At 40.7% G+C, this 13,835-nt stretch overlaps 2 protein-coding genes across 2 annotated transcripts in view; both read right to left on the minus strand.

Annotated features, from left to right (window-relative positions):
- sycp1 (synaptonemal complex protein 1) overlaps positions 1-3,755 on the minus strand; it is a 28,336-nt gene extending 24,581 nt beyond the window's left edge. Inside the window, exons 1-7 of the mRNA XM_019856187.1 lie at positions 3,686-3,755; positions 3,479-3,534; positions 3,262-3,375; positions 1,871-1,955; positions 1,743-1,783; positions 100-264; positions 8-26 (exon numbers count right to left, since the gene is read on the minus strand). Coding sequence (XP_019711746.1) covers positions 8-26; positions 100-264; positions 1,743-1,783; positions 1,871-1,955; positions 3,262-3,375; positions 3,479-3,499 — 445 coding nt within the window. The 5' untranslated portion in view covers positions 3,500-3,534; positions 3,686-3,755. The remainder of the gene's footprint in view (positions 1-7; positions 27-99; positions 265-1,742; positions 1,784-1,870; positions 1,956-3,261; positions 3,376-3,478; positions 3,535-3,685) is intronic.
- Positions 3,756-4,913: 1,158 nt separating this feature from the next.
- Positions 4,914-13,835, minus strand: part of slc16a1a (solute carrier family 16 member 1a) — a 10,290-nt gene continuing 1,368 nt past the window's right edge. The window contains exons 2-5 of the mRNA XM_019855980.1: positions 11,135-11,407; positions 8,333-8,476; positions 6,579-7,352; positions 4,914-5,711 (exon numbers count right to left, since the gene is read on the minus strand). Of these exons, the coding sequence (XP_019711539.1) occupies positions 5,488-5,711; positions 6,579-7,352; positions 8,333-8,476; positions 11,135-11,351 (1,359 nt within the window). The 5' untranslated portion in view covers positions 11,352-11,407 and the 3' untranslated portion in view covers positions 4,914-5,487. The remainder of the gene's footprint in view (positions 5,712-6,578; positions 7,353-8,332; positions 8,477-11,134; positions 11,408-13,835) is intronic.

Below are 13,835 nucleotides of genomic sequence, written 5' to 3' on the forward strand. Positions count from 1 at the left end.
TTGATGCTTAGACTTTCATTTTGAAACTGTAAAGCACACACTCACACAATATGAAATGACACAAATACATGCACCGTATTTGCCTCAAAAGGCACACACCTGCAACTCTTGAATGGCCTTGCGCTGAGTCTCAATTGTTCTTTTGTTCTCCTGAAGTTTCCTCTCGCTTTGCGCAGCATCAGAGTCCACTTTGACTTTCCAGCATTTGATTTTCTCCACCTCATCAAACATTTTTGAACAAAGCTGTCCAGGAGCACAGTCACTCTGTGGAACATTCGATCCAGATTATTTACCCAGGGATCGCCCGAGGATTTTGGTGGCCATAAATGAGATTTTATATGTACAGCCGCCGAATCATGCTGTGGTACCCACTACAGTGCGGCCCCATTCCGTGTGCATGACTTGTGCGCTTGTTGTGGCGCACATTAGACAGGCTCCCTAGGGTTGGGCATGATCGTTTTAATTTGAATTCCAGTTCTGGTTTCTTGTTTCCATTTCAGTTCCCAACGACTCCTGATTCCAATTCTTTTAGGGGCCAGGGTCAAAAAACGTTTGCGTGGTTTAAATCAGGGGTGTCCAAACCATGGCTATCCATTTTTTTAGCAGCCCAGAGCATAGACTAAAATGAAAATATGGCACATCCTGAACATTTGCTTTCTACACACTGGGTGGCAAACAAAGGAGAAGATAAGAAGTTTAACATCTCTCACTGTTTCATTTTCAACCAATAACACATCATTTGGTAAGACCACTGACCACCCACAAATACTGAAAAATTTATGTTTTGCTTTATACATCAATAAACATTAAGGCCCTTGCCTCCTGTTTTTCTATATGTGGCCCTTGGAAGCAAAGGTTTGGACACCCCGGCCTAAATGGCCTAGCTAATCAGCTATTTTTGGATGAAATCCTCTCAATTTGTCAACAAAGTATTAATATCAAACCTGAATTGTTTGTTTTTCATTTTCTTTTCACCGGAGTATAGGTTCCACTTTCACAACAGAGCATTATTTTTGAAAACCTCAGAAAATACATATACACATTTGAAAATGAGTGTATACAGGTTGCTCCCACTGATGGGCTAACCTAACTTGGTGTATAGAAGCAAAACAGAATATCTTAGCAACCCATTTCAAAATAGCAGCAGATAGTTACATAGTTCATGTTCAGGAAAATGGCCATATCTCCCTTCGTTGTTTTACTCATGTAAGATGATTGAAGTCTGGTGCAGTCTCTGCTCGTCATCCATAGCACTGTTAACTTTTACCGGTCGTGTGACCTCCTTTGCACAAAATACCTGTAATGTCACTGAAAGTGTTGTGAGGCGACTGCTCATTTATTTGAACAAAATTAAGCCACACCTTGGATTGCCGCCGTGTGCATGTGCATGTGGTTCGCAGCTGTGAATTTATTCCATTCGGGAGATGGGGCATCGAAACGGGGAACTGGAATTTTAAATGTGAATGACTCTGGCAGAATCGGAAGGTTACTCCCAGTTCCAATTGATTCCCAAGAATTGATACCCAACCCAAGGCTCCATACTGTTGTATAAATTGTACTATTTTTCTTGAATACTTTGCAATAGATTAACTCAGGGTGCGTCAGTGGCATAACAAGTTCATGCAGTGCAGCAAACATTGCAACACTAGAATTAATGGGGCACCACCAAGCAGTTGTGGCACTGCATTTACATTTGCACCATTGTAGATTTAGAGGCTGGTGACTTTTTACATATATATTACCTCCACTCTCTCTGTTGGGGCCACTGTCATCTTGAGGCAATCTTTTAAGGACACAAATAACATACAACTTTTAAACTTGACGCAGTGCATCTTCATCTTTAAGATGTGTGTTCCGCGGTAGACATTACCTTGTGTGATTGGTTTAGTTGGGGCGACAGCACTTTTGCTGAGGGCTGGCGTGTTTTGGTCTGTCACAAAATATTTACTGGGGCCCTAAACAAAAGCAGTAGGTCAATACATGTACAGTGGATAGAGAAGGTCTCCTGATCAAGTGCAAAAATTTGTGATTAAAAAAAAAAAAAAAAAAAAAAAAAAAAAAAAAATTTAAAAAAAAAAAAAAAAAAAAAAAGTGAACTAACTAAACTAAACCTAAACCCACATGTAATTTCTCAAAGCTCTTTTTTGGTCTTAACCACACGCTTGTCAAAGGTGAGGTGTGTTGTGTGGGTTAGAGAAGGTCTCCTGATCAAGTGCAAAAAATTGTGATTAAAAAAAAAAAAAAAAACAATAATAAAAAACTTTAAAAATAACACTTTTTATTAAAAATTACACCAAGATAAATTATGTCAAATATTTGTTTTCACCATTATGTCTTACAATCTATACAACTTAATTGAAAACAAAGGTAATCTTTTTGAGAGGGGAAATAAAAATAAACAACTGAGATTATGTGGTTGCACAAGCTTTGAAATTACTTTTCTTGATCTCATTTTTTTAATGTCACAAAAATCTGGTATTTGAAAAAGGGAGTGACGACTTTTTATATCCACCGTAGATGCAAGTTGTTTCCAGAGCAATGGGGGATATTGGTTATTTTCTCAATACGCCACATGTCCATGGTGAACACAGCTCTCACACACTATATACCTAACGTAGATGTACAACTACTTCAGTAAATGATGACTGCAAAAAGTAGAAGCACTGATTCAACTCCTTAAATAAAATTCAAAAAGCATATAGTTTTACTTTGATAATTTGTACAATGAGAAAAAACAAAACATGGTCTAATATCTTTGCTAACATCGTGAGATCATGACAGAAAATCGCTAAACTAGCCATTGAAAACTGAAAAAAAAACATGCCTCACTTATACAGGGATGTGTTTTCTGATTAGACAGAATTTTCAGAGGCCAGCAGCTGTTGGTTTGTAGGTGGACAGAGGACACTGCACATTCACCATAAATCATTCTTGTAGCTGACGAGATCAATGGATTGGTAATATCTCGCTTCTCCAATTATGTTGCCATCGTCATTGCTTACTGGTTCACGTTCCCCTATGTTTTAATTTCCCCCCCCCTGCTTTATCAGCCCCAAATATCTCAAATCACCAAAATCTCAACAGTGATTGAGATCTATGTCTGTTTTCCGTTGTTGACAAAAATGCATGAACATATTTTGACAAACTAAGTCTGTTTTAAGAGTTAACTCAAACATTGTCAGAAAAATATATACTGAGTATATAATAACTACATTACCAGACACCTAAAAATGTACTTAACTATAAATACTTAGTACTGACCAGCTCAACTCTGTTCTCGACACTCTCTTGGGGTTTAACCGCAGACACCTGGCTGCAATTATTCACCCTTGGTGGCACCAAAAGTTTGAAGTTGAACCGTCCGTCTTTGGCCATCTAGGAATCAAGTCCAACGCCTGAATGACTGCCTCGCAGGGGATACTGATCAGGCGTACATATTCACATTATTTTTTTTAGCGTAAATGTAATGAGCGCTCACCTTTAGATGTGACGAAAGCATTGTTTCGGAGCTCGTTCAAGACAAAGTAACAGATGCTGTTGGCGACAATACATTTAGTTGTTAAAAAATGAGTGAAATGTTTAGCTCGTTGATATCCAGAGCCGCTACTTGTTCGTGACTACTTGCAGAATCAGATAACTGTCAATAACAACATAAAAAATAAGCGTTTTTAAACTCGTTTCTTACCTACAACTCACGAACGTTTGTGTGCGAAGTCAGTTAATTTTACAAAATGGCGACGGCACATTAACGTCTGCTTAAAAACAAATGAGGAGCATACTTAACGTAAGGCTCGCGGGAAGCACACTTGTTAACAAGCGTACAGTATTTTTAATGCATGAATTTAAACTGCCTCACTGTTCTAATCGTGGTTAATAAACCTAGTATCAAATGCAATTAAACATTAAACATGTGATACCCCAATTGAAAAAAATATATATATACACACATACACGTGTGTGTGTGTGTGTGAAATCCATTATTCAATTAAATAAATTGATTAATAATGAACAAATACATCTTAACCAATTTGAGGGAAACATTTCAATTTCATACAACAAATGTTGTAGGACTGTAATGTAATAATAATGTAAATGCCCGGTGGGACAGATTATGGAAGAGTCATACATTGCCCATGCCCTAGAATATACATTTGGTTCAGAATTTACATTGTACTGTAAAAATCCACTTGCCATCCATCCGTCCATCCATCCATTTATTTTCAATGCCGATGAATTAGGCAGGTCGCTGGCCATCCATACAGCCGTTTTCTATACTGGTTATTAGGCAGGTTGCTGGCCAATCACGCATAAGGCATATGGACAAAAACATTTAGGCAGACACTTGTAATTGTTTTAGAGCAGGGGTCTCCAAGTCTGGTCCTCGGGAGCCCCAATCCAGCCGAGAACAGGCTGAACAGGGGCTCCCAAGGACTGGACTTGGAGATCCTTGATTTAGAGTCTTCACTGAATTTAACATGCATGTTTGTTGTTCTACTTCTTCCATTCATAACTTTGCTGCTATGAATTGGGAATTTCTCCATTGCGAGACCAATAAAGGTTTTCCTATCTTTTCCTATGTTTCTGGAATGTGTGAGGAAGCCAGAGTACCATGAGAAAACACACACAAGTTGAATGGGTAGAACATGCCAACTCCACAGAAGAAGGCCGGGGCCAGGTTCAAACCCCAACTCAAACAGAAAAGCTATGAGGTCTTGGCACCACCTCACTAACCGTCCAGTTAGGTGGCATATTGGCATAGAGGGATTGTTATTATAAGGACAATAACCAATGCTCAATTAACTTCATGCTTTCACAGCATTAACATAATTTATGGGGAATTGCAATATTTCCAAGGCTTCAACCAGTCAGTAATAATGAGCAAGATATGAATCCACTAGACAAACATTGTAGGTCTTTTCTATTTATTTGTGTGAAGCAAAAAAAAAAAAACAGTTTGGAAGTTGCAAAGTTCCTTCGTAATTGTGAATGCAATATATGACGTGAGTAAAGCAACTCAGTCAGACATTAGTATGTTTTCCTGTACAAGAAGATGCACACCATGCAATGAGGTCTCCATGCCCTCATTTCAGAACATTTTCCGTAAAGAAAAAAAATAGGAGAGTAACATTTTGTGTTCAACATAGTGATACAAGTAGAATAACGCTCTGCATGATTACATCAAAATAGGAGAAAACAACATGCTGTGTGATGTAATGCACATATTGAATCTGTGTAAAAAGTGAATTCAATTGGTTATTGCAAGCAGACACAATAAGAGTCCCTATTTCAAAATTATTCATATACACCAATACAGTAGTAGCATGTAAATATTTTCCAGTGAAGTGCACGTGATGGTACAATACAAATGTTTATTTTTTTGTGGTCAAAACAAAAGTGAATGCTAACTAGAGATTTGTCCTAAATGAGGCAGGATGTTTTCAGGTTTATCTCTATGACTTGAAACAAAGTGACTGAAAATAAGACCACTTAGACAGTGTCTGTGTTCTTGGACTCAACCACCTTGGCTGCAATGTCCCTGTAGGATTTATGATCTCCCACTCTGGCCATTCGCTCTTCCTCTTTCTTCTCTTTCCTCAGTAGCCGATAGTTGAGACCCATACCCATGAAGAGGAAGAAACTAGAGACGATGAGGAGAATCCCGCAGCCCTGGTACGTGTACTTGTAGTCGTGATAGATGTCCTTGAACTTTCCTGTGAGGAGGAGGATAATAAGGGTGTGATGTAATTACGGCAGTCCACACCACAGTATAGAGTGAAACTTCCACAGTCAAATACCAGCAAAGTTGGCACAATTTGGAATACGAACAAGTGTCATGATAACCGTAGAAACATCAATGGAACTGACTGGGACACAGCACAGGGTCTGGCCCTTCAGCGCAGCATTTAATATCAGTTGCATTGCATAAATAAATTTCAATGACTAGCGGTAACATGACAAAAAATGTTGCCAAAAAAATACAAATTAAAAAAAATCTTAATACAGGGGCCCCTCGGTTTCACGACGGGTTCTACATGAAGTTTCAATGGTAAGCACAGTGTGCAAATAAGTAGTTTGCGCAGCGGTGTACTTAATGCCTTGAAGCATTTTTCATACAAATATTTACTGTTGGGCAGCACGGCGGTTGACCGATTAGCACACCCGCCTCACAGTGCAGAGGGTGTGGGGGTGTGGAGTTCTCCCCGTGCTGGTGTGGGTTTTCTCCGGGTACTGCGGTTTCCTCCCACATTCCAAAAACTTGCATGGCAGGTCACTGGAGTGCTCTAAATTTTCCCTCGGTGTGATTGTGGGTGTGAATGTTCTGCAAATAGCTTCATCCGTGGGTGCCGAATTTCGACTTTACAAGGTTCCACTTTACTCTTTATTTTTTTGTATTTTCACTGATTGTGGGTGAATCTGGAATGTAACTCTTGTGATAAACAGAAGTTCACTGGTGTTGCTTTTTTTGGTTGTATTAAACATTGATTCACTTCTATTTTTACTTGTATGCTATGTATGACAGAACAGATAATATTCGACTGTGGAGGTTCCACTGTAACATTTGCGACTGAGTCGGTTACCTAGCAAAGGGGGTCCCAGCAACACGGGGCCACATTCAATGATAGTGACCAGGCCAACGGCACTGGAGAAGCGCTGCGCTCCCACCAGGTCCATCAGTGTCTCGAACAATACAGAGCTCAGCCAGCCGAAAGCAAAGCCAAAGAACATGGAGTAAATCACAAAGCCTTTGTAGTCGACTGACATAGGGGCGAAGACGTGACACACGCCGTTGTACAGCACCGAGGCGGCAAAGAAGTACTGGATCCTTGGCCGAACCCATTTGCTGTTGGCCACAATGCCCATCGAGGGCCGCGCGACCATGTCAACAAACGCCAGGACAGACAGCAGGAAAGCAGCTTTCTCTTTCGGGATGTCTTTGCTCTTTGCAAAATTGCTCAGGAACACTAACGGTGCGAAAAGGCCAAAGAACATGACGATATTGCCCGAAATGTAAAGCAAGAAGCCACGATGCTTGAACAAAGACAGATCGAGGAAGCTGTTCATGATTTGCGAACAGCTCCTTCGCTCCGTAGTCTTCTCCACCGGTTTGGGCTTCGGTCCGATGGGTCGCATAAGGGAACCGGCGACGCAGCAGTTGAGCAGCAGGCCGCCCAGGATGAGGAAGCTTCCTCTCCAGCCAAAGCGGTCGTAGAACCATGTGTTGAGAGGCGCCAACGTGGAAAGGAAGACTGGACTACCAGCCATGGCAATGCCGTTGGCAATGGGACGCCTATTGTAGAAGTATTTCCCAATCATAGTGAGGGCGGGGTTTAGGTTGAAGGACAACCCCAAACCTAAAACACAATCACAAATATTATTTAAACGGGACATATTTTGGAAAATGGGACTTTTGAATGGTGTAAAGATGGAACTCTGGAGGGCCTGGCCAAGCATGAAATGTGAAATTTAACAACCACCGTTAATCTTTTCCAGTCTATTTTCTGAAATTTGTGAAATATGTCTTCACACCGTACGATTAGTTTACACCAGGGGTGTCAAACTCATTTCTGTCGTGGGGCACATAGTAGTTAGGGTTTGACTTGGAGGGCCATTATGAATTTTGGGAAACCATATAAACGTTTGATCACCTCCACATATTACATACGCAGCACACAACAAATTGATGAATAACTAGTTTCTAAAATCAGAAGTCAAGAATAATGACTGTTATTGTGGATTACATATGACAATTTGAAATTTTGGTTCAGACTTTAGCAAGCCTCATGGAACTTGACATGCTTGATTTGCTTTCATGGGCCACAGAAAATGATGCGGCGGGCCAGATCTGGCCCCCGGGCCTTGACTTTGACACTTGTGCTTTACATAATCCCTGTTCACTTTCTCCTCCCATTCCTTAGAAGCTAGGTTGGGCAAAGGTTTGCCATTTTCTGAATAATAGTGAATGTAGTCCTGCCCTATTTTTTACACAATCTGGGTTCTACTTCCACACGTACAAGCCACTTATCTCATCGCAATGATCTTAGCTCAGCTACCTGCCATTTCCGCAGTGTATGCGATGAGTTGCTCACTTGCATGAGATAGGGCCATTCCCTCAAAATGGGCTAGTGCCAGCGAGACAATAAATGCTTAAGTGCTATCATTCTTGATCATTGTCAGAGAAATGTTATTTCGACAAGGGAACCATTTTAAATTGTGGAAAACGGTATGCTTTACAGCATTTGGACAACCTATTGTTGTTTCAGAACAGTAGGTGGCATAGGTGTGCATGATTGGTGGTTAAAAAAACAAAAAAATCAAACGTAAAGTACAGTACCTCCCACTACACCAATGCAAAAATACAGTGCTTGGACAGAGTTGCAGAAAGAGGCGGCTACAAGGCCCAATCCGGAAAGACATCCTCCCAGCATCATAACAGGACGACTTCCATATTTATTCACCAGGATGCTGCTGATAGGACCTGAGAATAAATAAACAAGTACGCACACGATGACTGTATTGAGTTGGATTGGATGTGACTGCAATTCTGTTTTTGTCCACAAGAGAGCCACAGCACCACATCTGAGGCCAAGCAAACTCGCAGCAACTTGTGCATCATTTTTGTCAGTGGTGCACTGCAGTAGATGCGTTTTCATTCCATTCATAATAGGATCCGTCAGAAAAACTGAGAGCTGTAATGAAATAATAATTTATTTGGCTTGGAGATGCATACACATTGACAGGTGTAATTTGTTTGTGGAATCTCCTGAAATTGACTTGAAATACATTTGAAAGATGATTGGGAAGTTCAGGCCTGGGTGTTTTATTTTGTGAACGTGTGGATGGAGGTTGTGGACACAGTGTGTTCGCGCTACAATATCAGCAAATCTTTAATGCAGGGCTCTTAGAATTAAGCTGTTATTCAAGTAGAATGAAGCCACAAGTGTTTGGTTCTGCAGCCATGTGAGGATTCTGTAAACCGGTGGTAAGAAATCTTCCGCCCATGGCTCAAAATATGGTCCATGAGAACACTTCGTTCGGCCTTCCATGCAATGCGTGCAATTCGTTCATATGTGGGTTCTAAGAGGCTTTGAGTGTCTATGAGGGCCCACGGGGAAGATCGCCTTCTTGCCAAATCCCCACACTGCCCAGTCCATCTAAATGGAAACTGACAGTTTTTGTTTAGAGGTTGTCCAAACTCATTTGCCGGCGCCACGCGAGACAAAAGGTCTTTAAATTGTAATGCAGGCCGTCTCCGAGCTATCAATGAGTTCTTTCCTGGCAGGGCCGAGGGGAGAGCTGCCCGGGATAAAAAGGTTGGAGACGAACCGGTGCGGAATATTATGAAGGTAATGGATCAAAAATGGAGGGAGTACAGAGGTGTGCAACAGTCGCTTAATGAACTCGTCCCGCTGACGTGCAGCGAGTGCTAAGCAGGCAAAGCTTCAGCATCGCAGTGCCTGCAAACACATTTCCCTGCTAACTTTCAATTTCTAATGTGCCACTTGCTGTCATCTGTGTATATTTATATCGAAACATTTGCATTAATTGACGGTGTCAGTCAGCCTCTCGGTGGAATGTGTCGCTATACGATAAGCAGCTTTGATTCATTTGATGTTAAACATCCTGTTTGCTGATGTCATGAGGAATGAGAGATTAAGATGGATGTGTTGTTTCATTTGATTGGACATGAAATGAGCTATTGTTGACTTAACTAGCAGAACTCATTCTTACATAATGTATGATGCCATTGTATGAATTCATAGCGCAACTAGCTTTCATTTGTTTGCACACTTTCCGAACACATTTTTCACTTAAAAACATACATTAGTGTTTGTGGTGTAATATTGTGTGATGCAATGTTTTCAGGTTCATATTCATTTGCCATACTAAGGAAATACCTGTACGTTCTAGACACTTTTCAGAGATCGCCAAAAACTGGCCACTTTCATCCTTTTTAGCCGTTTGTCTCGCATCGGAATAAAGAGAAGTGCAACTCTTTTCATTCTGAAGCATATAGCTGCGAGGGACGGCCGGTATCTTTCTTCTCCCTCTGAGGAATATCATGCAGAGTAGACAAAAGCTCCATCATCACCTGCCCTGCGTGTTTTCATTCATCTCATCAAAGTGGCCTACCTCACTTCTAACAAAACACATTCAGGATGTGTACAAATCAATCTAGCCAATCCAAAAATTCACCCAACGGTCATGTTTTGTAAACCTCAAAGACAATTTAGAGTCTTCAAAGTAGTGTTTTTTTTTTTTTCTCTTTTTAAGTCTTAAAAGAAGTTTTAGCAATTGGAAGCAGTAGGGGTTCAGTCCATCCGAACTTCAAAGGGTTAGAATGTGGCTGCGGAACTAAATAAGGGAATTTAGAGACAATTGTTGGAAGAAATGCGAGTGTGCTTCCTGAGGACTGTTGAAGTGCCCTTGGCCAAGGCACTTAATCAGTTGAGGAGTTCTTTCCTTGCATGGTGTGAATGTGTGATGTACTGCATGCAACACTGAAGCAGAGTGAAAGGACAACAGTACTTTCTTGAAAGTACTCATTATCACCACCTTGTGCCTTTTAGGACATCCCCATTTAAGTCGTTATGCTGTAGCTGAAATGTGTAGTTAGCAAGCTGGTACACAACATCCAACTACATACATAATATGATGAAAATTAGGAAATGTAAATGTTTCTGCAACATACCCACTGTTTCAGTTTCCATTGAAGAAAGGCAAATGCAATTGTTCAATATAATTACAAAATGACATTATCACAATGACTCATTTTTATCATATAATCATTTAAATTCATTTAATTTAATCTCATTTAACTACTTGTTACATACGTTATAGTTAGCAGAGCAGTATGTGTAATGTGAAAAAATCCCGTACGACTTGTTTAAAAAAAAAAGAAAAAGAAAAAGAAGATGGGTATGAAATGAAGGGCACACATTATAAGAGAGTTATTGCACCTGAATTGCTGCAAATGTTTTGCCACTTAAAATATTGCCCAAGTGTTTCATTCGTCGGGTTGTTTTTCATGATGACTGATTCTGGTGGGGACACTTAATAGAACATTATAGTTTGACACAAATGGTCTGTTTGAATCATTCTTTCGGTAAAATCCCATATCTGAAGATGTAGTTACCTCCTCCGTACGTGACCGCTAACATGATGGAGGAAATCCAGGAGACCTGGCTGCTGGTAACATTGAAGATCATTTCAATTTCCTTGAAGAAGACAGTGATGGACTTGGGGAACGCATAAGAGAAGCCAATCGAGATGAAGGCCCCAATCACCACCATCCATCCCCAGCCGCCCTCCGGGGGGGTGTAGCCGACTGGACCTCCGACGGCCGGTGCCATTTTGACTAGCAAGGGTTGGTTTCTGTTTCTCTATATGTGGTGCAAACAGGGAGAACCTTTGCAGAAAAGAACACATTATTAATTCGTATTTTCTCTTCCTAAAAGGGGAAGTCAACTCAAATGTTAGTTTTTTTTTTAATTTTTCTTAAGAATATGTTGTATGTGGCCCCGCAAAGTATAAATCCTGTATTCTGATTCATGTTGTGCTTGTGCAATATGAACTGAGCAGAAAAAATTTTATCCATCTCAGGTTTTGTGGCCAAGTTGCCACTTGCTGTCGACTGAAGAGAGATCACAGATGCTCAAGGCTCGAGTAATGAGCAATCATGGTTCACCTGTTTTCCGAGTTTGGTCATGTGGCATTTGCAAGCTGAGCTTTGATTGGTCATTACCTGAGCCCTGAGCAACTGTGATGTCATTTTCATTTGACAGCAAGTGGCAAAATGGCTGCCTTCTGAGGTAAATAAAAATGGATGGATTTTATGGCTTAAATCATATTCCACAAACACAATATTAATGTGTTTACACTAGTGGGGTGTAAAGAACACAATATAATTATGAAGTTTTGAGTTGACTTCCCCTTTGATATTCCATTTTTCATTGTTTGTCATTTGTCAGTACAATAGGATATTGTGTCACCATCCTGAAACAATCCTATTTGTCACTTGTATTGGTCAAGAGGAAACCTTTCCATTCAGTGTTTGCACATGTTTCAATGTAATTAGTTCCAAGGAGTCCTAGTGTCATGTCTGTGATATGATTTTTTTGAAATACCCTAACGAACAAGAATTACTATGATACCTTTTAACCCTCTTTTTCTAGCTTTGCTGAAATTATCCTGCTTTGAGGGGGTGGTCACGCGAGTGCAAACCATCAACACAGTAATTGTATTTTCATTAGGGGAGGCGCCAGTTCATCACTAAAATACTGAATTAAACTTGCCACTTTGTGTTGTGGATCTGTAGATATCGTTTATCTTCCCCAAACTTGAGGTAGGGGAATTTTGTCACATTCCACTTCAAAACTTCGATCCAAAGTAATCAAGACAAAACTGTGGTGGTGTGATGGAGGTGAGTCTCATGTTTTATCTATAGTTTAAAATCAACATGAGCGCGGTAGCCACCATGACTAAAGTGCGCCTCTGAGCGCTTCTGAGTCGAGCACATCCTGAACATTTTGCTAAGTGGACAACAGGGTGCGAGATTGAGGATGCTCTTAAGGAGATAGCTCGGCTCTGCACGCGCTCCCTTCCACTGATCTCCAGCAGTCTCGCTTAAGTCTCGATGAATAAGAGTCCATTTGCGGAGTCAACAACTTACTGTGTTGTTTACACTGGGGAGGCCACTCGGAGAAAACATCGATCAGAGCATGAACATGAGGAATTCACAGAGCTGCGTAGCCCCCAGCTCTATGAAGGGCTCCTTTTTCTTGAACCGCTTTGTACTTGATTTGGTTGACGAATTCTCTTATAAAAGAGCGGTCTTATAAACGTATTGGAGAGGCCACTTCTGCGTAGTGAGGAGTAAATATTTAATGTGTGAAAGAACTTTTGTTATTGAGCTGGGATTTTGGCTGCTGCTATGCAGCTGTAAATGTTTCTCCTGCACCGAACTAGTGAAAAAATGGGGGAGAAACTGACGTGTTCTTATTTACAGCATTCATACACACCGTTGATGTCACCTGGTCTACAAAAATAGTTATCACTTCCACATTGAGCCATTCATTTTTGTATGGATGGATTAGCTTGACAAAGCGCAATTGCTTCTTCCCGCATCATGTTACAGTATTTTTATTATTTAACAAGAAGAGAATATATATTACTGTACAATGTTTTTCTACAATACTGTGTATTTTGTGAGTCTTTTAAATCGAGATGGACATACAATAGCCTATTTTGTTCAACATAGAATGCACATTGCAGACAGACTGTCTATGTCAGTGTTACCCAACCTTTATTCATCCATAGGACCTTGTTTCTATTTACTCCCAAAATGATTTGCTTCGTGTAAAATCTCAGCATGTTTACTTGAACACAAAGCTATTTTGGGGCTGAGTATTTGGGGTCTGAATGCAAAGGGTGGATACACAGGTTAATGGTACCTTCTGCTATCTAGTGGAAGAGCATTTATTGTTTTGCCTTTCACTATATGATGCTGGCATTAATATCTGAACACAGATACATTTTTTGGGGAGTAATTCAATAATGAGTGAAATCAGATCTCTCACAGCACAGTGGTTGGGAGTCGCTGACCTGTGTCCAGCCTGCGTAGCTGTAAACATGGGATAGCTTTGGTGAGGTGAATGTTCCGGATCCCCCTTCACTCTCGTCGTCTATCCGAATTTGCAAACCAAAAATCAGCATGAATGCAAGAACACCCACTTGAACAATATTCGCTGTCTAGAAATACTGTAGTTGCTATCCGTCCATACAAGAGCAGGAGTGAGTCGGGAGGGAACCGGAGGTGGGATGGGGGGCGGGTGGGG

The sequence above is a fragment of the Hippocampus comes genome, unplaced genomic scaffold (assembly GCF_001891065.2).
Source record: "Hippocampus comes isolate QL1 unplaced genomic scaffold, H_comes_QL1_v1.1 scaffold17, whole genome shotgun sequence".
NCBI classification, from domain to species: Eukaryota; Metazoa; Chordata; class Actinopteri; order Syngnathiformes; family Syngnathidae; genus Hippocampus; species Hippocampus comes.